Source organism: Sceloporus occidentalis, unplaced genomic scaffold (genome assembly GCF_023333645.1).
Source record: "Sceloporus occidentalis isolate IW3139 unplaced genomic scaffold, rSceOcc1.0.p SCAF_8, whole genome shotgun sequence".
In the NCBI taxonomy this organism is placed as follows: domain Eukaryota; kingdom Metazoa; phylum Chordata; class Lepidosauria; order Squamata; family Phrynosomatidae; genus Sceloporus; species Sceloporus occidentalis.
In genome coordinates, this window is record NW_028316988.1 from 9884589 (window position 1) to 9909870 (window position 25282).

The window sequence follows — 25282 nt, forward strand, 5'->3', positions numbered from 1 at the left end:
AGTCTGTGTATGTCCCTGCAATAGAATGAGCACCTTTGTTTTCATAAAGCAAGCCCAAAACCGGAACGGATTCACTGCCCTGTTAACACGGGGACTTCTGGTCATCATTCCTGAGCTCCCACCTTTTAACAAACCCCCCTCCACAAAACATGAAAAAAGAATAGTGAAAATAAACCCTGTGTGTTCTGCTTGACAGAGAAATCCCCACTTAGTAACACTTTTAGAAAGTCTTCCATCCATCTGTGTTAGAGTTTTAAAAAGGTCTTTCCCTGACCAGGATCAGACCAGGGCAGCCCAATATCGCCCAGTCGTCCAGACCCTGTAAGGGACATTTTAAAAGTCCCTTTTAAACACAAGGCTAGTGGGCCTTAATATTGCCTCCAGGGCCACCTGCACCTCAAATTTGGCCCACTTTTGTTGTAATGATGACAACCTTTTATAAAACCAAAACAAACAAGATCGATTTCCAGCATCTGGAGCCTTGCTGCAAGTAAATATAATCTCTGCTTCTCGACAATAAAAGAATGGATGGTTTGCAAGAGGGATGGGGCCTCTGTTATCTGTACAGTAACAATGCATTTGCTTGTCTCTTTGCATATGGATCACTTTTCGGGCTGTGTCTTTCCTCTTCCCCTCCTTCCGAGTTGTTTTATTACCTTCGTTCTTCAATTCAGAGACAAATTTCTTGATCCTGCGTTTTGCTTTTCTCCCTGGAATGAGGGAACACTAATGAGCCGCTGCGTTGTGGGCAAGGCTGGTTTTGATGAATGGGCGCACGGTGCGACGCCTTAAGATTTCCGTGTTTGCACGCCTGTATTGGAGCTCCTGTAATTCAGGAAGCCATAATGACCCCGAGGATGAGCCCCGTTGGTTTGTCAGGTGCAGGACGGCTTTGGCGGAGGAGGAAGATGAAATACTTTAATATCGAGCAGCCACTCTGGGGCAGCTTTCATTTTTATTACCTTTATGACATATCGCTGAACATTACCACTGCTTCTGCCGCCACCCCAGGAAGGTTGGCTTGGAAAACACAGGCCTTCCTGAGAAGATGCCAGGTTTGTAGTTTGAGGTTGCTGCTAGTGTGTTTGAATGGAGAAAAGAGAGAGGGATTTCCACCTGGGACCAGGGATGAAAAGAAGAGTTGTAATCGTTCCTTTCCCAGGTTGAAAAGCAGGTTTCCCAACCATCATGAAGCCCTGTCAGGAAGAATAATAGCCCAGTAAGAATTTTTCTGCTATTTGAACTAAATAGCTAAAATAAAAAAGCAGGTTAAAATCCAGAGATCTAGGGAAACCAGTTGAAAGAGCACATATGAAGCAGCACTATGTCTGTACACATCCATACACATGTACACATGCATACATGCACACACACTTAGTTTGAACTAAGCCCCATCCTTCCAAATAGCATCTGCTATTTGAACTAAATAGCTAAATAGAACTGTGAAGAATTAGTCTGTGGCTGAAATGCATGGTCTTCCTTCCTTCCTTCCTTCCTTCCTTCCTTCCTTCCTTCCTTCCTTTTTCTTTTTCTGCACAGAAAACTGTTTGCACAGAAAATGGTTTTCCAGCATGGAAAACATGGTTTACTGCCACAGAAGGCCTGTTTTCAATGCAGAAAACCAGTGTTTGGTACAAAAACCCTTCCCTGTTTTTCACCGCAGTATAATAATACTGTATTAATACGATTGATTTATATTTCCTGCCTCTTCCTGCGGATCGAGGTGGGGTTACAACATAGAATAAAAATACAAAATACAAACAATAGTCACATTATACTGTTCCTCTGTGACATCCACATCCAAGGAGAATCCCGGGGAAGAATATCTGTTTTTTCCTGCAATGAGGAGAAATCGATGGCAGTTGTTAAAATCAAAATTCGTACTGGGCTCAAGGATCCGTCTTTGCTGTTCATTGCCTTCTGGTTCTGGTGAAAAACATGAGCTGCAAGCATGAGAAGGACCCGAAGCTGGTGTTGCTAGTCACATATTCTGGACACACTGCCGCCTGCCAGGTATCCTCAATGGACCTGAGTTTGACTGCATCCTCCATCGCTTCTTCCCAGGAACTTATATACAGAACCCAATTGTTCCTGACACTGGAGATGGTACGTAGCCATCCTTTTGGTTGCCCTGATCTCCAAGAAATCCTGACTGCACTCTCATCATGCCATGAATTCCTAAGGTTCCCTGCAGCAGGATCTTGGATGCAGTTTGGCCCCACTTTAAATACCATGATGGCCAGGGGTCAGTAACCTATGGCTCGTGGGCCGGATCTGGCCCGGCGAGGCCTTAGGACTGGCCCCAGCCCGGTCCTGCCACCGATTGCCGCCCCCACCGCAGCTTCTGCGCTGCTCCGGGCACCATTTTGAGTTCGGCCCCCCAGTTGTCTGAGGGACAGCAACCCAGCCCCCGGCTCAAAAAGGTTGCCTACCCCTGATGATGGCGTTCCATCCGACCGAATCCTAGGATTTGTTGTTTAGTGAGGCGCCAGCATTCTTTGGCACCAAAGGCTAAGGACCTTGTAAAACAACAAATCCTAGGATGCAGCTACGGACCTTAAAGTGGTGCCGAACTGCATTATTTCTACAGCGTAGATGCACCCAGAGTCTTTTAAGAAACGGTCGTATGCCAATGGTGGGCTAGGCTCTGGAGGAGAGATGAAACCCTTTAAAACAGTGCTTCCCAAACTTTGGTCCTCCAGATGTTTGGACTTCAACTCCTAGAACTCCTGACTGTTGGAGTTCAAAACATCTGGGAGTTGAAGTCCAAAACATCTGGAAGAGCAAGGTTTGGAAACCACTGCTCCAAGGAAGGATGGGGCTTAGTTCAAACTAAGTATGTGTGCATGTATGCATGTGTACATATGTATGGATGTGTGCAGACATAGTGCTGCTTCATATGTGCTCTTTCAACTGGTTTCCCTACATCTCTGGATTTTAACCTGCTTTTTTATTCTTTGCTCTACAGTTCTTTTATTGTGGACCGTTTGAAAGACTGCGTTCTGTTTATTGTGTTTTGCTGTTGGCCGCCATCGACATCTCACCTGGGAAGACAAGGGGGGAAATTTATCAAGCAAACAATCAGCGATGTGATCGGGGGACCGATCGATACGAACTCCGTTCGGCTTCATCTATTATTGGAGCAAATTACCTGCCTTAATGCTTCCCTGGTCCTCCTGGAGGTTCATTCTTGTTTGCCTTCATTGGTGTCCTGCGCTAGAGCCGAGCGCCCTCTTTCCACAGCTTGCCTTTCTTAATCCTGTTGGAAAGAGGAGAATAATCAGAATTGTTTAGGAACGAGAATAATGTTGTTGTTAGTGTTAAAGCTGACTTTCTGGATAGAGGGGTTGCTTTTAGGAGGCTATGGGAGTACCACCTCGGGTTAAAAAACTGTTCTTTTCCTCCCTGCTCCAATGGATTTTCTTAGGGTAACTTGGCCCTGGATGGGAACACCCTTCTTGTGCAGGAACGGCGGCTCCACATTGGGGTCCACAACGGTTTTTGCTTCGTCCAGCCCCCGCAGGTGGCAGTTGTGGTGCCCGAGATGGACGTGGCCCGAGGACGTGCTGGAAGCTTCCATAGAAAACTAGGAGCCGCTGGAAAGCCTAGGTGAGAGAAGAAGAACAAGAGGGGAGATTTCCTAAGACAGGCTGGGAAACCATGCCAGCGTTGGGGTCCATTCCCCCCATCCCACCATGGGCTCTACTCCCTGGGCATAGCCATGTGCCAGGCAAAATGGGGACCGAAAGTGATGCTGCATCACTTCTGGCCCTGTTTTGGATGGGATGTCGCCTTTCCAAGAGCATTCAGTTGTTTATTCATTTTTTATTCCCCGCTCCAATAATTTTTATTGTGTAAAATGTACAAAGAATAAAAGGGGGGAAAAACCTTTACAAACAACACAAATTTCTATAGACTATAAATTATATATAAAACAAATTACAACCAAAACTACAACTAACAAAAGCAACATTAAAAAATATGATTTCCAACTATCTCTTCTGAATGTACTCTTCTGAATTCATTATAAGCTCTTCATTCTCTCTATTAATGACCCGTTATCTGTATATTTAACTCATATTAGTTAACAAAACCAACAATCATAAATTACCTTCTTTATTTTCTAAAGGCAATTAACAATTTCCAGTCTTTCCAAAATCTTGTTAATGATTGTTTTCAGCAATACAGACAATTTATCCATCTCTGTTAAACCCTTCAGTTTAGATAGCCACCCTTCTTTCACAGGTATTAAGTCCTTCTTCCATTCCTGTGCATATGCTACCCTTGCAGCTATGACAATATACTGGACTATTCTTATATCTCATCTCCCATTGTTCACCCAACAGTTGAGGTGCATTTGGTATGGGCATAGTTTTAGGATGAAAATTGTCCCCCCCCCCCCCCAAATATCACACCAAAAATGGGGTGGGTGGGATGCTTTGGGGGATTAGCAGGTGGTTTTGAGGGCCTCAAAATTGGGCTCCAGGGGGATGTATGTGGTCCCTTGGTCACAATTTCCCACATTCTGCACCAAGTCCTTGGAAAGGAATGCCTTGCACCCCTTGCCAAATTACACCACAACTTGTGTTCTTCTGCTACACAAAGATTATCTTTCTGCTGCTGTACCTATTGAATGTCGTGGGCCTTTGTTTATTTGAATTTGTTATGTTCCTCTTGACTAGCTGACAAGCAAGGCTGCCCAAGGAGCTAATGATATCCAAGTCTCACTTGTTGAACAGCAACCCAGTAAATTCAATTAACTAGTAGGACAAAACCCACAAACCACATGGTACATTCCTAGGCAGTGTAAGAGGAGCAGAGATTCATAAAAGGGGGGAAATTTGAAATTTTACAGCAGGGTAGAGAATCACATAGAAGAGAATAATCTATACAAGAACACCAATGAAGTATCTCATTGGGTGAAGCCATATTGCAGAATTAAATCAGTTTGACATCACTTTAACTACAGTGATTCTGTCTTATAGAAGCTTGCCATTTGTAGATTGGTAAGGTATTCAGCTTGGTCTGTCAGAGAACGCCAAACTACAAATCCAAGTAATCTGTAGGATAGGGTAATGACCAATAAAGTGGTGTCAAACTGCTATTATATTGCCCCTGGTGCGTAGGGTCTGCTGGGAGCTGCAGTCCAATGCCATGGGGTCCATGCCAACTCCAACCCTTGCTGGACTGCATGTGGTTGGCTGGCCTTTACAAGCAAAGGAGCTCCTTCTCACCAGTCCTTCTCACTGGTTCTCTCCAAGCACAGCCCAGAGAGGCAAAGGCTTGTCCTGAGGAGCCGTATCCACCTGACAGAGATGGTCCGCCATCCGGCCTTCGCAGTGGTCTTCCTGTTGGAGTACGTCTTCTCTGCTGTGCGCAGATCTGACATTAAGGTAGGAATTGTGTCTCTGCCCACCTCTTTGGCTTCTTTCTCTGGAAAGTCAACCAAGTTTCCATCACCATGGCTGCCCTTGACATCCCAATGTCTTCTCACAATTGTATCTGTGTGCATATGTGCCTTGAAGGCACCTGTCCACTTATGGTGAGCCCATGAATACCATGCCTTTTAAAGGCAAAAGCTATTCAGAGGTGCTTTGCCCATTGCCTTCCTCTGATTAATTGGTTAACTGCTAGTGTTCTGTCCTCCGATTCCCATTTCCGTGGCGAGCCTTTAAAAATCTTACATATGGCTCCCTGATAGAGACCAGAAAGCCACAGAATAGTGATGCGTTCCTGGCTCCGCTCAGTTATCACGACAATAAGCAAGTTCTTGCTTTCAATCTCTTTCTGTCTGGCTTGTAAATAATGCTGATATGGGATAGCTACAAGCTGTCTGTTGAAGGTGCTGCTCAAAAAAAGGCAAAGGTGTGTGCCGCGATGGGCATTTCTGGGGTTTGTAATTGACTGAACTGTGCTGCCTATCAGCTTTCCTGTGACACTCCTTTTGGCTTCCCTAGCCCTGGGGTGAGTGCTTTTTGATAAGAGGAAAGAGAGAGCAGAAACAGCCTCCATAGTTCAAAACTATAAATAATACTGGAAGCGGAAAGGGCTCCCTGGTTTTGTTTTCTTTTATTTGCAAAGCAGTATCCCAAATTGCTACCCACTGAAAACACTTTGGTGATCACTTTCTTTCACTTGCCTTGTCCCTCACTTGCCTCTGGGGATGCCATCATGGAGCCAGATCTGATTCAGACACTGCCTGTGTTCAGCTCAGATTTATGCTTTAAAGCTACTCCTGAAAATTAACCATAAATTCTCTATACCATCCCTTCTTGAGTCTCTATGCCTCGAGCAGCAGTCCCATAATCAGAATGCGATCCTAGCCTGCATCGATAGGAGTATGGGATCTAGATCGAGGGAAGTCATAGTCCCGCCCAATTCTGCTTTGGTCAGACATCACCTGGAATATTACATCCAGTTCTGAGCAATGCAATTCAAAAAGGATGTTGAGAAGCTGGAATGTCTCCAAAGTTGGGCTACCAAGATGGTGAAGGGTTTGGAAACCATGAAGCCGTTTGAGGAACAATTTAGGGAGCTGGGCATGTTTAGTCTGGAGAAGAGAAGGTTAAGAGGTGATACAATGGCCCTGTTTAAATATTTGAGGGGAGGTCATATTGAAGATGGAACAAACGTGTCCATATTGAAGATGGAACAAGCTTGAGGTCGTATCGAAGATGGAACAAGCTTGCATTCAAACGGGAAGGAAAGAAATTCCAGCTAAACATCAGGAAGAATTTCCCGAAGGTAAGAGCTGATTGTCGGTGGAAGATGCTATTGCTTCCAAGTGTGGTGGAGTCTCCTTCTTTGGAGGTATTTAAACAAGGATTGGATGGCCATCTGTTCCAGGGAAGGCTTAGATTGTGTGTTCCTCTATGGCAGAATGGAGTTGGACTGGATGGTCCTTGGTAGTCTGATTAGGAAGTTACCAGTTTGTGGACTTCTGCGGCTAAATTATCCCTGTCCAGGAAAGTCCGTTGTTGGTGCACCAGTCTAGTCTTGCAAGGTTAAGGAAGCATTGAATTTGCCTTAAACTTTATTTCCTCCCATCCTGGACTCCCAGAAGGGCTGGACCATGAAAATTAGTAGCAGGACCTTCTTTGTGGTGGCACCACCAGGGATGAGACTTCCTCTCTGACTTCCTCATTTGACTAGACTTTGGTCTTCTTGTGACGGATTGTCAAAATATTCCCTTTTCCCTCCCAGAAATCTTTGGAGTTATCTATAGAGGCTCCCAATAAATTTCCTCTGGAGCTGGGCCTTGGTGGTTCATTGTTATCTTGGCTGAATTGATGGCTGCTTTTAATGAATTTGGAAACCTGTGCTGCGTCCATAATTGGAACGCAAGAGGAGGGATGGAAGCGAAGGAGGGAGTCCTCTGCGTGGGCTGCTACTGCTATTGCCCATCAAGAGGGGAAATATAATGACAGAGCAGAGCAATAGCAAAACTCATTTCGGGCGGCATGATACAAACGGCTCCGTGTCTGGAATTTTGCCGCCGTCAAAAAGGCCACCCCTGCCTTGTACGGCAGTGATCCTTTCAGGAAGCAGCCGGGGAAGAGTTATAGCATGTCATCAGGCTTATGCGCATTACAACAACGTGTTCCCATTGATTTTTAAGTCCCTTTAAAATTATTTAAGGCTAGGAAAAGCAGATGCGAAACTCGCTGCTTCCTTTGACCCGGTGCCAGATGGTTCTGCTGTAGTTCATAAATCGGCTGTAAGTGGTATTGTCTTAATGGAGTGCTGAAGCCCACCAAGCTGTCATGGAGCTGAACTGCAAAGGGAAACCAATTTCGGTTGCGTGTGTGAAGACACCATTTCAGGGCAGGGATGCTCTCCAATTGCAACCAGAGTTACACAGATTATATAACCCCCTTGCACTTGTTTCCAGGTATAATTAAAGTGCTGGTCATGAGGCTCAGGTCCAGGCTACCTGACAGACTATATCTCCTGGTATGATCCCACCCAGGACCTGAGATCTTCAGGAGAGGACAGTTGATGGAGACAGGAGGCAAGGTCTTCTCGATGGCTGCTCCCAGGCTCTAGAACTCCTTTCCTACAATGGCTTCCTCCTTGATGTCCTCCAAACTCCTTTTCTGCATGTCCTTTTTTCTCCACATCTACAGCTGAGCCCAGGAAAGGCAGTCACTCCTGTTTCCTTAGCTACCTCCCATTTTCGTTCCTCTTCAAAATGGCTTGCAACTATACCGTTAAGGTTGAAGGCTTTGGTGGCCGGCATCCATAGTTTTTTGTGGGTTTTTTGGGCTATGTGGCCATGTTCTAGAAGAGCCAGCAACTTTCTTTGAAGATGCCAGCCACAGATGCTGATGAAACATCAGGAATAAACTCTTCTAGGACATAGCCACATAGCCCCCAAAACCCACAAAAAACTATACTGCTATAGTCTAAGGTAAAATGCCATTTTCAGCAGCAGAAGTGGGCTTCCAGTCACTTCCAGGATGGTTTTTTAGGGGCAGGGGAATTTTTTGGCAGTCACTTAGGGGCCCTGGGATAGACTATCAGCCACTAAACCTACCAAAAGTACCTTCCTATGTCCTATATCAAGACGCAGACATAAATAGTAATGTCGACGGTGTTTTCTGCTCTCATTCCCTTTGATACAGCTGAGTTGTGTTTTTTTCCCTCTACTTTGAAGCTGTTAATTAAAACATGGAGTTAGCTTTTTTCATTAATTTTCCCCCTAAATATTTTCAAGAGCGGAAGCCATCAAGGCACACAACAGGCCCTTGGGACATCAAGGACTGTGGCAACGTTGTGTTGGCCATCTGGCCATGGCTTCTCTCTCTCTCTCTCTCTCTCTCTCCACCTGCTGTCTCATTTTTCTTTCAAGAAACTGGAATTTGGACAGTGGCCTTCCTTTGGCTCTCTGCCCTTCCTTCGCCTCCCTGCAGTTGCTGGGAAAGGAGCAGAAGTTGTCGGAAAGACTGTTAATTGAGCACTTAATTGGGCCTTAGCAGGCAAATTGCTTTTGCCATCTCAACTTGGCCAGATCTTTGCTTCCTCCGCTGTGCAGCCTCTCACCTCTTTCCGCCAGCTATCGAGAAGCTTGGAGAACTGGTTCTCCGTCCGTGTCGGCATCGATGTTGGGGCCGTTCCGCGATGGAGATGATGGAAGTTGTCAGACGATGCATCAACCCGATGCTTGATTTCCCCGGAGGCTTTGGAAATGTCCTGAGATGTCATGCCCTGCTTGTGTTCCTTGCTTGATGGTCGCCTTGCACTCTTGGAATGAGGAGCAGCCTTGTTCTGACAAATACGTTGTCGGAAAATATAACAAATGAACTGACCACGGGTCTCCAGGGAGAAAGGAGGAGAATAATGTGTGTCATCACCCTAGAGGAAGAGCGGCTCTTGTATAACAGTGTCACAGATCTGGAACGGACTTCATCAGCAACTTCCCCTGAGGTGCAAAAAAGGCGTCCTACATCTTACTGTTGATGTTCAACAGTAAAGGTGTGAAAAGTGTGGCCCCGGGTCCACATAAAGCCCCCCCCCCCCCCCCAATTTTCTTATGGCCTTCAACACCTCCAGAATCCCCAGACTGACCTCTTTCTGGCCAAAAGAAGAAGGTGAACTGCTGCTTTTGGAAACCTTCGGGTGCAACAATATACCTTTTAAACAGTTTGCAAGGCCTCCCTGTACTTTGGAGTTCTCTTTTATATTATTTTTGGCTAGACTATGTGGCTCATAGTGGGTGCCAGGGTATAAAGGTGACCTCCACAACTTCCATCCCTGAAAGTTTTAGAGGAAAACTGTTGACTTTCAACTCGACATGACTTAAATGGATTAATTCTTTTCTTTTTACCTCCCCCTGATTTTTTGTTGGGGATGCCACCACCACTGAAAAGTTCGCAGACACGTGCCAGTCTGTTTTGCTTGTGCTATTTATGAAAAACCAATTATATCCTTTTTAAGAATTGGCAAAGGGGCACGCCCAAGGCAACTGTAAGAACGAATCTCAATTTGTTAAAAAGAAAAGGAAAGAAATCAAAACACATGAAAGAGTTGCCAAGCAACATCAGATTAAAAAGAAAAGAAAAAAAGAAATCCACCAGGCAGCAAACAGCTCATTATATCCTACAATTCCACCTCCTTCCTCCTCTGGCTGAATATTTTGCGGAAGAGCCAGATTTTTTGCTAAATGGTGGAACACTAGAGACAGCGAAGCAGAACCCGAAGAAGACTTTTAAGATGACTACTTGTAATGACATTGTTAACCCACCCATTACTAGGGATAATGGTACATGGAGAATCTTGTCGTTTGATGTGTTAAGTTAACATCAACTATAAATGAGAGACTTCCAAGAGACTCAGTCCCCAACTCTTCTGCTCTGGTGGTCTTGCCATTCGCAGGACCATCGGTAGTCACAAATGGCTTTGGATAGGTGCAGAGTTGTCCCTGCTGAAGTTAGCCTGAAATTGCAAGGCAGTGGGTGTTTGCAATGCAAGGAGCAGGTCTCCTTAGCGAGGCTCCAGCCAGACTCATTTAGAAAAAGCAAATATGAAATATGCTTTGCAGGCAGGGGTCTTGCATTTCCCCTGCCATGAGACATAGGAGAGTGGCAACTGTGCAGCTTTAATCAATAGCCATTGATTTGTTAGGGATGCCTCATTATCCCACCAAGGGGGAACTGAAGGCCAAGCAGTGGCAGCGCTTGGCACAGTGTCTCTCCAAAGGAAAGTCCAGACAGGTGGGCAATGGCTGTGTGCGTGGATGTTCACTTAAGCGATGCAAGGACTCTTACAGAGATGGCAGGCATGGGCCAACTAGGGGAAGAAAAGTCCGATGCATTCGCTGGAAGCTGGAGAACTCCAGACTCACCCCGGTTCCATTTTGAAAAGTGATGAAAATTGTGCGGAGGCCTAGGGCCTAGCAAGTCCTCACTACTCAAATATTACTTTGCACAGGGATAAAGCAGAGCACTAGAGCAAATGCTTTGCAACGGTATGTGCTTGGCCTCAGTCCAGCTATAAGGATCGGTGGTAATGGGGCTGTGTTGGACCTCTGCCTGCAGCCCTGGGTGGCTGTGATGTTGCCTCATTTACTGTGCCCTTTTGGACCCCACATTCTGGTTTTCTTACACCTTGGGAGAGATTAAGGATTAGAAACGTTTTTGTGCCAATATTCTCAGGGAGGCCCTATTCTTTACCCAGTGACCACTACTTGTATTTTGCACTCAAAGCAGCAGGTGGCAGATGAGGTATTGACATCCAGGGAAAAGGTAGACCTTGCAGCAGGAAGAAACTGCTTCCATGAAGCAAGTAGCACCTGCCAGTAAGTCCAGCCAGATGAATATCCTGACTCAGTCAAGCTCCTCTTCCAGACAGCCTGACCAGTTATGTGACAAAGAGACAGGCGGATTAGCGTGCCTCCAACCAGAGTACCTTCGGTGACTCCAAGGCCCAGCCGTCTGTGGCTTCACACTGAATGAACCCAATTAACCTCTGCCCTCCCTGTTTCTGGAGGCTGGATAATCCCAAAGCGGAGGGCCTTTACAGCTTTCATAAGGAGCAATTGACAGGACACCGGGGGAGAGATGCAGTTCTGAGTGGGAGTGCTGGGTGTTTGGGTTCGGAGAGCTTTCTGGAGAGTCCACTTTGGAGGAAGAGGACTGTTGCACCTTCAAAGACTCTTCGCCAAGCACCCTTTCCTCAGGGGAGCTGGACCAAAAGGGAATTGCAGATGGGATGTTATCTGGATTCTGTTGGGCTTCGCATCCTTTCTCAGAGAAAATGAATCCCTTCGTTGCCGGAGGGCCAGGCTGCCCCCACCCTGACCCACTTTATTGGAGCAACTTTGGCGGGATTAGAACTAGAGTTTGCAGGTGCCAGAAACAGAATCTTAGCTATTCGGGCTGCTCCGTGGCTTGATACCTGAGTTGGTAAGTCAAGAATGAGAGAGAGAGAGAGAAAGAAAGAAAGAAAGAATTATACAGGTGTTCCAGTTTTTGCCTCATGTATGTATGTATGTATGTATGTATGTATTTAGCAAAACCTTGAGTTTAAATCTAGGTTAAAATCCATTCTCTCTCCACCTTCCCCACTCCACCCCATTTTGCACTCCAGGGGTCCTCTGTTACCTCTTTGAGGACACCATCCTACATGCATGCCATCCGCTGGGCCATCTGGAACCCCTCGCTGGATGCGGTTTCTTTGGATATGGTCCTCCCGCTGCAAGGAGGAGCCCAGCCTAGTCCCAACCATGTGCTGGTTTACAAGACGCCCCCGGCTGCCATGAGCTCAGAAGAGGTGAGGAAACACCCCCAAATCAGTCTTTTGAGAAGGCAGGTCCCTGTGCTGGCAGTATGAAGAAGGCATATTTCATTCTTGTAACGGAGGAATGAGTCATTTCCCAAGTTTTCTCTCTGCTGGCTAAGATTATACAAGGTTTTGATGTTTTCAGTTGCTGTTGTTTCTCCAGAAGATCCTTTGTTGTGAATGTGGCAATTCAGCTTTCCAAATTCCTCTGCAAAACACTCATTTTTGTGCCAAATACCTGCCAAAAATGATAACCAAAGTCATGAAGGAAGTTAGCCTGTGCTTGGACCTCTTGCTGTGGCCCAAGGGAGAGGGGCTGGAGATAAAAATGATGCTGTTGCCCACCCCTACTTCCACTGCAGCATCTTGGAAATAGGCAGAAAGGATATCCTTACTCCCTCCTCTTACACTCTTTTTTTCCTTTGGATTGCAGGTGAAGCAAGTTGAATCTGGGACCATCCAGTTCCACTTCTCCGCTGGCTCTGAGAAGCGCCTTGGGACCCCCACAAAACCCTCCGGCAATGTCAAGGAACAGTCGCCTCTTGCTAAGGCAAAGAACCCACCCCTCTCCTCTCCTGGTGAGCATGTCTGCGTCTTCCCCTTCCCCCCCCCAGATCTCTGACTCTTCAAATGCACAGCAACCCCAAAACTGAGGAAACACTTGAAAATGTAGCACAGTGGTCAGAGAATTTTGAGAGGAGGAGAGAAGGTCCAAGATCTCAAGCTAAGCTGGCTTGTTGAGTTTCTTGCTTTCTTCCTGTTGCATTTATTATTACTATTATTTTAAACAGTGACACCATTCTGCTGCAACAGGTGCCTGCAGCTTCAGAAGGCATTGTTTCAGGCTCATACATGGAGTTGCATTAATGAGAAACCGCATGAGCCTTTGTGGCAGATTCAGAGGTGGGCAGTGCATGCTACTTTCCACTGAGAACCATGGAAAGTCCTGCAAAGGAAAAACAGATTCCCCATGTTATAGTGGAGGATTTTTCTGCAGGTTGGGGAAAGTCTCTTCTTTGCAGTCTCTGGACTTTCTTGTGTTTTTTTCTTGGTTGTGTTCTGCCCCCGTGTCGTCTCTTTTGAAGTCTGCTCCAGGCCGCCTCATGCCAGTCTGGTAGCCTCCGTTGTCCGTCGGCCTTAGCGCCAAAGGAGAAACCTTGCCGAGGTACTAATTTTCCGTCCAGAGATTTTGGGGAGGGGATTGTGCTGCAACCTGCATATTCTAGTTGTAGTGACAGGGCCACTTTAGGGTTGCCATAAGTTGGAAACGACTTGAAGGCACGCAGCAGCAGCAACAACAAAGTAACCGCATTCTGTAATTCTACTGACTTTGTAGCTCAAGACCCTAGACTTTTATTGTTCAGTCGGTAAACAAGACAAGGGAGAATTGCATTGAACTCTCAACCCCGGTGCATTGGCTCCAGTTCAAGAAGCAGTGATAGAAATTAATGCATTTATCGCGTTTCTCTTCAACTGGAGTGGGTAACACACAGTTTTGCATTAAAAAGGTGAAGTGAAGCAGAGTATTCCCCCTGTTCATCAAAATCCACTTCACTCTGCGCTTTTTTAATCTTTTCCCATTTGTCTGTGGACGTTTCAACCAGATTGCTCTCCACTTAACAGCCTGAGCGAACACTCGCACATGACTTTATTGCCTTATTAATGTGGCACCATTACTGAAATCTATAGGATCATGGGCACTTGAGGGAAGGTCGGCGAGAGTAGGCTGTTAGCAAAAGTTTTTTTTAGTCTCCTAGGAAAGTGCCAACTTTACAATCGGTTGAGGAAGAACCCAGGGAAATTTAAAAAATGGATAAAGGAGTCCTTGACAGAGAGCTGTGGTTTGGGTTTGAGAGAGTGGGTTCTTCAAAGGACGTCTCTTGTCCCTGGGGGCTTGGCGCAGTTGCAAATGTTTATTCCAGGCATCAGGATGCAAATCTCAGGGATGTAAATCTGTGGTTGTTTCATTCTCACATGCAAGAATGAATAATTCAAGGCCAAATATAGGCCACAAATCCCAAACACACAGGTATAGGATGGGGGATGCTTGGCTCAGCAGTAGTACACAGGAAAAGGGCCTTGGGATTATTGCTCATCGTAGGCTGAACATCAGCCAGGAGTGTGATGCTTCAGGAAAGAAGGTAAATAATATTTTAGCCTGCTTTAAGAGAACGAAAATGTCCAAATCTCACTATAGTCTTAGCTAGTCATCAAGCCTCGTCCAGGGAATTGAGGAAGAACTGGCACGTGAGTCCCTCCCTGTTTGTATTTTGGGCAGACAGAGATGCAAACCTTTACTTATTTCATCCTCATATGCAAGGATGAATGATCATTCTAATTTTCTTCACAACGTGGGAGAAAATGGAATATTTCTCCACAGTATTCTTCCCATATTTGAACATCCTAAAGTATTGTAGAGGAACTATTCTGCAGAGGCCCCATACAGACAGGCCAAAATATAGCTGCTTCAGGTCTCTTTGGAGGTATGTTGTTTAAATGATGCATGCGTCCTAAGAGATCAGAAGCCATGCCAAAGCCATGCTTCAGTCCTTAGCAATGGAGCGTGTCTTTGGCACGGCTTCTGGACTCTTAGGACGCATGCATAATTTAAACAACATACCTCCAAAGTGACCCGAAGCAGCTTTATTTTGGCCGGTCTGAATTGGCCCAGAGATACATGTGGCTTTTTGTGCAGAAAACATATGGGGTTTTTTGGGCACAAAATCCTCCCCAAAACCAAAACCATGCATATTTTTTCTAGAGAATGGTTCCGCTGCAAAACTTCAGGATGTTTGAATCCTGGGACAAACAGCACAGATGTTTTGCTGCTCTCTAACATTAACCTTGATGGGGTTTTCTGGCTGTTTTTCAGCCTGTGAATATATGCTTCATTTCTGAGTCTCTGGCCTTGCTGTCTTCTTCCCCTGGAAATCGGCTTCTCCAAAGACTCCTCTGTCTATAGCAGGGCTTTAGTTCTGCTGGAGTTTCTTTTCTCCACCTGACTGTTCCTCTGGCTCTGATAGTTCCTTCTGTAATCCAAATGACACCGGAGCTGACAGCTTTACGAAAAGCACTCAGGCTTAGAGACCCAAACAGTGCCTCCGACCGTCTTTTGTTCCTCATTCTGGGGCCAAAAGAGAGAAAGAGAGAGATGGTGCTATTCCTTCTCAGGACACTAGAGTGCAGCTTGTCCCCAGGTTCTGCCGTGGAGAGCTCAGCATTGACACACACACACACACACACACATATCCTATTTTGCAAATGTTTTTTTCCCTTGGAGGAGCGGTGTGGGTATGGTGAGTTGCTTAATAGCTTTCAAAACCCAGAGCTTGAATGGGTCAATTGGAAAAAAGGGTGATGGTGACTGTTTCAGCCAGACTCTCCTTGACATCATCCCAAAGAGCTATGGAGTTAGTTGGGGAGCGGCGAGGAAGGCAGTGCGGTGTTTAGAGAGACAATTGAGTTTATTGTGACATAAATGGATGCTGGATCTGGGTGTTTTTGAGCAGCTGACACACACCGAGATCCTTTCAAATGGTTTGAAGGAAAGTCAGAGAGCAAGGAGAGCAGAGGGAAAAGGTGGTGGGTGGATCTGTACATACCTGATGCTCCCTTTCTTTGGTTGGTACTTCACCAAGACCCAGAAGGGCGTTCTAGCTGGGCATAGGACTGGCAGACAGAGTTCAAGACCATGGAGAGCAACCTGGAGAACAAGCTTCAAGCCAGGTAACTCTGGGCAGAAAGCTGTTGGTTATTCTCCACTTGAGTAGAGCCATTGAATCAGTAGTTGAGTGGTAAGTCAACACATAGATCAATCCCATTGATTCAATGAGTTTACTCAGAGTTAGTCTAGTCTAGTCAATGAGTCTACTCGTAGAGCTAGCGTGACGTAATGGTTTGAGCTTTGGACTCTGACTCTTGAGACCAGGGTTCGACTCTTGGCTCAGCCATGGAAACCCACTGCTCACATTCTCTCAGCTTCAGAGGATGGCCATGGCAAACCTCCTCTGAAGAAATATGGCAAGATAACCGCATGATAGATTCACCTTAGGGTCGCCATATGCTAGAAATGACCTGAAGGCACACAACAACAACAGCAACAGAGAGCAAAGTCAGGATGAATAATGGGACTTAGGCCTCTTGGTGGTGATGATGATGATGATGCTTTTCTTCATTTATATCCCACTTTTTCTCAGTGTGTACACAAGTGCCTTTAAGTTGCCTTAAATGGCAACCTCAGGAATTTCACAAAATTTTCTTAGGCCAGGAAGAGGTTGTTTTGACGGTTCCTTCCTCTGAAATATAGCCAAAAGCACCTGGTCTTCCTTGGCTGTCCTCCATCCAAGGCCTGATCCTGCTTTTGCATCCAAGATCAGAGGAGATCGGGTGCCTTCAGGGCATATAAACCTCTTCTACTGGGACTCAAAGTGGCTTACAAAACATGAAAAGAAATGCATATTAAAATATATGCAAAAACATCAGTAGGAATTACATCAAAGCAATTTTAAAATGCCACTAAGCAACCTGTAGAAGTAAAATCCTTTAAACATCCATTAAAAACAGAAGTTAAAAAATCAACAAAACAGTGTGCCGTTAATTCAGCAACAGTCAATTCAACTCAAAGGCTGCCAAAAGTAGATGCCACTGGACTACACCTCCCAGCATCGTTCACCATGGGCTTATTGGTAGGGCTGCTGGGAGCTACAGTGCAGGAATGTCTGGAAAGTGGCATGGTTCTCAGTGGCCCCAGACGGAGCAGACCCACTGAATCTATGGGGACTTGCTCAGCTAACCCTTACTTACATGTTGTTTGATTCAGTGGAAAGGTCTCATTCAGGAGTGGGCAAAAGATGGTCTGATTCAGTTTTTAGGGCTGTGGTTTTTCTTGTATTATCTGAAACTCATGTGGTCAATATTGCCTGTAGCTAACTGTGCCTGACCTTCCTTCTCTCCTTTCTCCCTTAGGTTCTCCATCTTCTCCTCAGATGCTAGTTTCCACTCAAGATCATTCCCAAGGCCCTGGGGTAAGTGACAGAGGAGGATAATAGGATCTTAAGAATTGGAAGAAACCAGAAGAACAATATAGTCCATCTTACTGCCATGCAGGAATACAGAACTACCACAGTCCCCCAGAATGCCCATCCAACCTCTGTTCAGAGACCTCCAAAGAAGGCGAGTCCATCACCCTCCAAAGCAATCTATTCCAGTGTCAAATAGGATTCAGAGACATAGCGATGTGAGTCTAGAATATCAAAGCAAAGGGAACTTGTAGCTCCTCTGAGACTAACTAAGAGAAAGAAAGTAGTTTGAAGAGAGATCTTGCAGCACCTTTGAGACTAACTGGAAGAAAGAAGTTGGCAGTATGAGCTTTCCTAGACTTAAGTCTACTTCCTCAGATGCATTTGGACCTTTGGGAGAAAGAAAGAAGTTGGTAGCATAAGCTTTCGTAGGCTTGAGGGAAGTAAACATAAGTCTAGGATTATGTCAAACCAAGGGACATCATTCTTGAGAGGTGGGAAGTAATAATAATAATAATTATTATTATTATTATTATTAGTTATTTATTTGTATCCCACTCTTTTCCCAGAACTGGGACTCAGAACGGCTTCACAACATTAAAAAACAGTACAATTAAAAACAGAAAGAAGTAGATTAAAAAGGAATGAAATTGTTATAATATTAAAACAGATAGTTAATGAAATAATTCTGCATTCGTAATGACTTGGTCCTCCATTGGGCCGAGGAGAAGAAAATAGGGCTCTTGCTGAGGCCCAACAGGCAGCCTCTCTTGGCTCCCCAGAGAGTTTGGTTTTGCTTTTTTGTTTGTCATAAGTATGGTTGTTTCTTGTGGCGTCCGGTTTGGGCATTATCAACTTACTGTGTTTTTAGTTTGCTTTAAAAAAAGAAAGAAAAGCATTTCAAGTTCCAGTTCTTCCCCCTGTCTTTCATGGAGGGCAGGACCCGTGGTAAATTAAAGAGCTTGGCCCCGGCAGGGCGAGGGCAGCAGAAAAAGAAAGGAGCTTAGCGGGTCAGCATGCCAAAGAAAGCCACTGGGATTTGGAGAAAGAGGCCAGGAGACCGTCCGTCCCTTTGTGACCTGCTCTTTGCAGCCGCTGGATGAGAAGCTGATATTGCACAAATCCCATTTATGAACAGGACGCTGGCTTCTCTTCCCATCTCTTTCATGTCACATTCACTCAGAAACGCTCCCCACTTAACTCACTTGCTTACTGAGCATGTTTTTCAGCATTTTTGAGGTGGCTGTTCTTGTAAGAATGGTCTGTATTGGTGCTGGTTAGATTCTGGGCACTATGACCCAGGAGTTCTGGGTTTGGTGCTGCTCTCTGCCCCATGCCAGCCTAGCCTACTTCACAGGGTTACTGGGAAAGTTGCATAGTATAAGGGAGAAGATGTGGATGCTATCCAAACTCTCCTCTCTTCGTACATTTTCACAATGCAAGAGGAGATGAAGGGATGGTGCTACGTCACGTTTAACGATAACACTTTCATTTCATTCCAGCTCTCAATATCTCAGCTCTCTGTGTCTCCGGTGCAACTCGCATCCAAGCCCCCCTTGCAGCCCTCCATCACTTCTCTGCCATCCCAGCCCTCAGAGGCTCTCAGGCAGGTTGCGCAAGAGGTAAATAGGGCTTAAAATGGGGGTAAGAGGTGAACGTTTAGACTAAGGGGTGGGGGGAGAAAGTGCCACCCCTAGGCTATGTGGGACCCCTGTCTTCTTTGTCTGGTCCACTACGTCTCCCAAGGCACCTCCAAAGTATCCAAATCCTCCTATGTTTATCATCCGTTCTCTGTAGATTCCACAAAAGTCTGAAGGAGGGATGAAAACAGCTTTGCATGTGCTAAGCCAAAAATTGCTTGCATCTGTATCCTGGTGCTAGGGGAATTCTTCCAAAAGAACAACCTGACACTATGAAGGCTACATAGTACATTTTGTTTTCCTTGAAGAATGCTGTATATCACCACTGACACCTAGCTTTGACTTCTGTCTTGTTTGTTAGTGTGGTGGAACTGTCCAAGCCCATGCGCTTGGCATTGGTGGCTTGGCAACCTTGGCAAACAGCATTAGGATTAATAGCTTGAAAGTTGGATCCTTAATTCTCCAGGATGGATCATCTAACTTCTAAGTCCCCATCACCCTCCTGCAGCACCACGTTTCAAATGAGTTGATTTTCATCCTCGGCTTCCTACACTGTCCAACTTTCACAACCATGCACAGAAATCAGAAACACCATGGCATGCACGATCCTAACTTTGGATCAATTTCTAGTCTGGGAGAAAAGCTGTATGAAACAGCTGGGAGTCTGCGGAATGATGGTGTTATGGGGAAGGATGCATGGTTATCATTTAAAACCAAGAAGAACCAGCTTGGCACCCTGGAAAGGGCAGGTTGAGCTTCAAGGTTTGGGGGTCTCCTTATTCCTGCTCCAGTTGTATCACCCCCTCCGCCTTTTCCAAAGGCTCACTGTTTTCTCTCCTTTTCCTGCAGGAGTGTCTGCAAGGTGCCATCACTCACTTAGAGTCGGACCTCAGCCATAGCTCCCTGGTCCAGGACTCCTCTCCTGTGGACCACCTCCGTGAGCTGCCCTTCACACCTGTCCATGTGCCCATCATTGCTCTGGGGGCACCCTCAGGAAGGTGAGTACAAGGGTGAGAAATAACCTCATTGCAGGAAACCATGTTGATTTGGTACTTGTTGCTTCTGCACTCTGCTCTAGTTCAACTGGGGGCTACTGGGCAGCTGGATTTTTGCACCCCCTGTTTCCTAGGTTTGGTGGATTCTCTCCAAAATGTGGTTTCCGCCAGACTCATAGGCCTGCCTCTTCTCTAGCTCCAGCACTGTCCTGACCCGGGCCTCCCTCGCCCGCCTGCGTGCCTCTGGGTTTCCTCAGCTCCTCGACTGCAACAAGGAGCCAGTCCAAATGGTGGAGCCTACGGACCCTGTGCACTTTGACCCGCAACGGGAAGAAGCTGACCTCTTGCAGAACAACGAAATTGTCTTGCAGTTTCTCGCATTTACCAGGTAACGTCCCGAGGCTATTTTCTTGCAACATTCAAACATTCGGAAATGTTCTGGGGAGATTGTTCTGCATTTTCTTTGTGTAACCCCCCCTCCCTTTTTTTTTGCTCAAAAATCAAACACTCTCTGTACAAAGAGAAAATGGTACCAAAGTCTTTTTGGTCCATTAATTCTTCTCATGAGGTTACTCAGTGGAGGTGGTTTGATGCCACCCGCTAGAGATGCTTGGCAGAATCATCTGCTCCCAACTGTGAAGCTGGTTGGAAGGAGACAATACCTGAACAGTGAGTTGTGCAACCACAGCAGGTTGTGTTGTGTTAATGTTTTGCCACATGGGAACACTTAGTTTTTCAGGGACTCTGTTTCTCTGGAGCCTTTCTCTGGGAAGTGTGCAGTTTATCCGCAACACTGGTTACTTGTCGTGTGGGACTGGGAATGTGCCAGGAATTTAATCCAAATGAGACTAACTGCATTTTGTTCCTTTGGGGTGTTGTTCCACAAGGACCCTGCAGGACCCCACAGCCGCAGAGGCCTGGCCGAAGACCATCTATTTCACCTTCCAGTTTTACCGGTTCCCTCCGGTCACGACGCCGCGGCTGCAGTTGGTCAAGACGGACAGCTCCGGAGGGGCTTCGGCCGTGGCCTCCCCCCACCTTTTGGTCCATATTAACCAAGATGGAACCCTGAACCTTGGTAAGCCCAGAGAGAGACCCTCAAGGAGGGACTCTGAGGCAGGGAGCAAAGTACCCCTTTACAAGTAATGGAGGAGGAGAAGGACCTGAGCATGATTCTTTGTCATATTGGTAAATGAAAACTTCTTTGGTTCCTGTAGGCTTTGAGGAACCGATTGCAAGTGCATTTAATCGTGTGCTGTTTTGCTGACTTATCTTTTTAAAAAGCAGAGTGGATTTGTTTTTCAATATTTCTCATTCTACGGTTGGTTTAACTATGTTAACAGCCACTTTTATATGTTTTCAGTTATGTCTCTGTATCTGCTTCTCAGCTGTGTTTGCTTTCAATCATGGAAGTCGCCTAGAGCCCCAGGATTGGGGAAAACGTGGGGCTTCAGGTTGACCAGTTCTTTGAGCCCCATCCATTTAAACCAGTGGTTCTCAGATTCTGGTCCTCCAAATGTTTTTGACTTCATCTCCCAGATTCCCTCACCATTGGCCATGCTGGCAAAGGCTTCTGGGTGCTGAAGTCCAAAATAGCTAGAGGATCAAAGATTGAGAACCTCTGATTTAAACAGTCTGTCTTGAGCAATTCATTCTCTCCGCCCCAGTGCTTCTTCTTTTTCTTTTCTTTTCTTTCTTTCTTTTTTTGGTATGTCTTATTAAAACTTACAGTCCCAGGCAGGACAAAGACATTTCCGACATCTTCCCGTGCTTCTCTCATTCATAAAGTATCCCTTCTCCCATGTGGAAGAGTTAATGGAATTTTAAAAAGTGTGCGTGTGATGGCGGAAAGGAGAAGCACTACTTTTTAGCTCTGAGTCAGCAGAGGACAAGTCCCTGGGTGACTGTAAAGCTTACTTAGCCAGGTCTCTTCTCATAGGGCTCAATCACTTGCTTTATTAAAGTGGGGTCAAAGAGGAAGACCCTCTGTCAGTGAGGAGGGCTTAAGAAAGCTGCCGGGAATTGATTTTTGCATTGGAACTGAACCAGTCATCTTTCCACTTAAACCTTCCTCCTCCGTCTCTCCCTGAGTCACACTGATAGCTCCACCAGCTGCTGGATTAAGGACACAGCTTGGGAATGTGATCATTTTGGATTAAAATCCTAAAATCCCCAGCCAGTGGTCATAAATAATAATAAATAACTTTTTATTTATATCCCGTAGGATCGAGGCGGCTTACAATCATGGTAAAATATAATACAATAATACAGTGGTAAAATTCAAATATCTGTCAAGCTAACCCCTCCACCATGTGCTAAATCAAGCATGGGAAAGTGGCTCTCGCTCCCAGAATCCCCAGCTGCCATGGCCACAGCATTGTAGTCTGAAACCTGCAGCACCCACTTCAGTCACTAGGTGGCAGACTTCTCCAATCAGCACATATCCCTGACAATTGATTTTATAGTCAAGATTCTGCCCTTCAGAGAAGAGTCAGAGGCGCATTACAGACCACTCAAAACAGACGGTCTGCCGCTGCCGCCATTTGCAGCGCAGAGGAGCCCCAGCGTACAAACCGTGTGGCTCCTCTGCACTGCAAAAAGAAGCCCCAAAATGGTGCTTCTCTTTGTGGCGCGGTTATGACACCGCAAGGCACCAATGGTGCACTTGCGGCGTCATTTGTGCCGCGCGACGTGCAGACGCAACACGTCTGCTACGTCAAGATGGCGGCCCCCGTTTGGATGGGTGCCACCATTTTGTAAGGACTCGGTCCGTACTAGGGTTGAGGGGCGTCCGGAAGTGACGCCCCTTCTCAATCCTACTACGCCCCTTCCTAACCCTAATACGCCCCTTCGGCGCATCTGTAACGCGCCAGAGAGAGTTCTAAGTGGTCAACCTCTGGCCTTTTGCTGTGACACATATATATGAATAACATGTCCAGGGCTGGCAACATGTGTGTTGGATTAGTAGCTTTTGCCACCTACTTTATGTGGTTGTTGAACATTTCTTGTGGACAGTCCTGTCCTTTTTGCTTTGAATGGGTCAGTTAATAGCCCAGCCATCACCAGCTGCTCTTTCTTTCTCTCCAGGCTCTCCAGGTTTCCAGTTGAGATACATGGTGGATCCTGGCTTTCTCAAGCCAGGGGAACAGCGATGGTTCCTCCGCTACCTTGCCGAGCACACTCTGCAAATCGATGCCTGGGATGGGGATTCTTTGCTCCTTGTTGGATCTGCTGCTGTAAAACTGAAGGTGGGTATCTCTTGCCTAGGGGAAGAAGGGCCAAGGCCAGTGCCATTCAGCCTGATGGGACTGGAATCTTAACAGATAAAGTGACTTCCTTCCTTCCTTCTTCGCTAAGTGCTTAAATGTCCCTGAACACCCTTTTTATGGATCAATCTGGTTTCTGCTGGCAACTTTTCATTCTGTTCACAGAACATTCCTTCTCTTCCTCCATTCCGTTAGTTACTACCTTGAATGATCTCTTCTCTCTTCTCTTCCTTCTTTCCTTCTTCCTTCTGCCTTTCACAGCATTTACTCCGCCAGGGCCGGACAGCTGTTCAAGTCCACCATGAGCTGGAGGTCCTCACCATGGAGTACAAGCAAGAAGCGACAGTGATGAGTGGGGAGGCTTTCTACCACGGCGCCGTGAAACCCATTGGAGTCCAGGCTGTGGTGCGAGGCCGCATCCACCTGAGCCTGGCCAACATTGGTAAGAGACTCCTCTTAGAAAACGACTGTATATACTTGATTATAAGTTGACCTCATGTATAAGTCGAGGGCAAGTTTTGGGGCCACAAATATGGATTTTGCTATGAACCGTGGATAAGTCGAGGGTAAAACTTAGGGGCATGTAGCAAAGGATCTGAAGGATGAAGCAAAGCAAAACAATGTCTAAGAACTTACAAAATCCCAGCAGACATAACTCCTTGTGTTCACTCTTAAGACTGGGTTGGCGAGAGAGTAGAGGGGGTCGGTGCTTCACATATTTTGCTTTTCACCAGGGGATGTTCCTTCTTATAAATAAGAGTTAAGATACAGTACTTACATTGACCCATGGATACGTCAACTCAGGTGTTTTGGGTCAATTTTTTGACCTAAATTTCTAGACTTATACATGAGTATTTACAGTAAATCAGGAGAGTCAAGGAATTATATTCCCATTCCCTACAGGCCCACGTCCCCTTTCAGTGTCATATTCTCTCTGCCAGAGAAGGAGACTGGCTGCACAGTCTATTGAGGAATAGTTTGGGGGCCATTCAGAGAGCATTTTCAGCTCCTTGGAGATGGTGTCTCCACGGGGAAGAGGGGATTTTGTAAGATCTCATTATCCTTTCGCCCCATGTCCTGACAATGATAATAACGTTGGGTTGTTACAGCACAACAGAAATATGCAGGTCATTAATTCTGTTTAGTCTTGTTTACAAATGGGCAATCCGAGATGGCTTTGAAGGGAACAATATGAGAGCGGCGACACTCAATTAAATGCCAACAAAACAGCAATGTTGTGCAAGGAGAGAAGGAGAGAGGACATGGGAAAGCAAGGAGCCCTATTGCAAAGGGAGAGGAGCCCAGGCACAACAGGACCTGGAGCGTGGACCCGCTTCGTAGCAGGTGCTTTAACTCATCCGCCTCTAAAAAGGCAGAGCGACTTCCTTAAAAAAAAGGGAAAATCTTATCTTCAGAAGAAAGATTAGCTCCTATTCTACCCTATCATAAATTGACATTTCATACTTTGCCTGCAAGAGGACGATAAGCTCTTTTGCAAGCTGGTGATCGGGAGAAAGGGAAGGAGGAGGAAGGATGGCGCAGGGATGATCAATCCTGAGATGATTCAAACACCAGACCCAGCAACGAGAAGGAGGATGGATGGATGGATGGATGGATGGATGGATGGGCAAAGAGTGCTTGCAAAAGAATTGGCAGGGACTGGTATAGCTGCACTACCCCCTGCGCCACCCCACTGTGGTCTTCTCTGCTTTGGTTTTGTGGTGATGGCAGTAGGCAGTTTGGAAAAACATAACAAAGTTGCCCAAGGAAGACCAAGTTTGAAATCAAATTGCTTTGCTGGTTGGAGACGGACCCAATTATACCGATCCCGACCAAAGTCTCTTCCAGGAGTGGGCATCCTGCATTTTTGGCTGCTTCTGGAGCCCTTTAGAGCCATAAATGTATAAATACATAAGATACAATCCAGCAATTGCTCACCTCCATACGGACCAAATGGATTAAACAATTTCACATGCCGCCGTACACAGCCCGCCATGAAAGTGGTCACAAAGAAGCATTAACGCACATCTTTTTTCCTTTTGGGATTTCAGCATTGATGCATTTCCAATATCACTTTCTTTGTG

At 46.0% G+C, this 25282-nt stretch overlaps 1 protein-coding gene across 4 annotated transcripts in view; it reads left to right on the forward strand.

Annotated features, from left to right (window-relative positions):
• Positions 1-25282, forward strand: part of NPHP4 (nephrocystin 4) — a 60529-nt gene that overhangs the window by 20473 nt on the left and 14774 nt on the right. For all 4 annotated transcript variants that reach the window (XM_089534503.1, XM_089534502.1, XM_089534504.1 and 1 more), the window contains exons 8-18: positions 3428-3609; positions 5267-5393; positions 12088-12270; positions 12713-12857; positions 17245-17303; positions 18800-18919; positions 19787-19935; positions 20129-20320; positions 20820-21010; positions 23020-23180; positions 23460-23640. In XM_089534503.1, the coding sequence (XP_089390629.1) occupies positions 3428-3609; positions 5267-5393; positions 12088-12270; positions 12713-12857; positions 17245-17303; positions 18800-18919; positions 19787-19935; positions 20129-20320; positions 20820-21010; positions 23020-23180; positions 23460-23640 (1690 nt within the window). The remainder of the gene's footprint in view (positions 1-3427; positions 3610-5266; positions 5394-12087; positions 12271-12712; positions 12858-17244; positions 17304-18799; positions 18920-19786; positions 19936-20128; positions 20321-20819; positions 21011-23019; positions 23181-23459; positions 23641-25282) is intronic.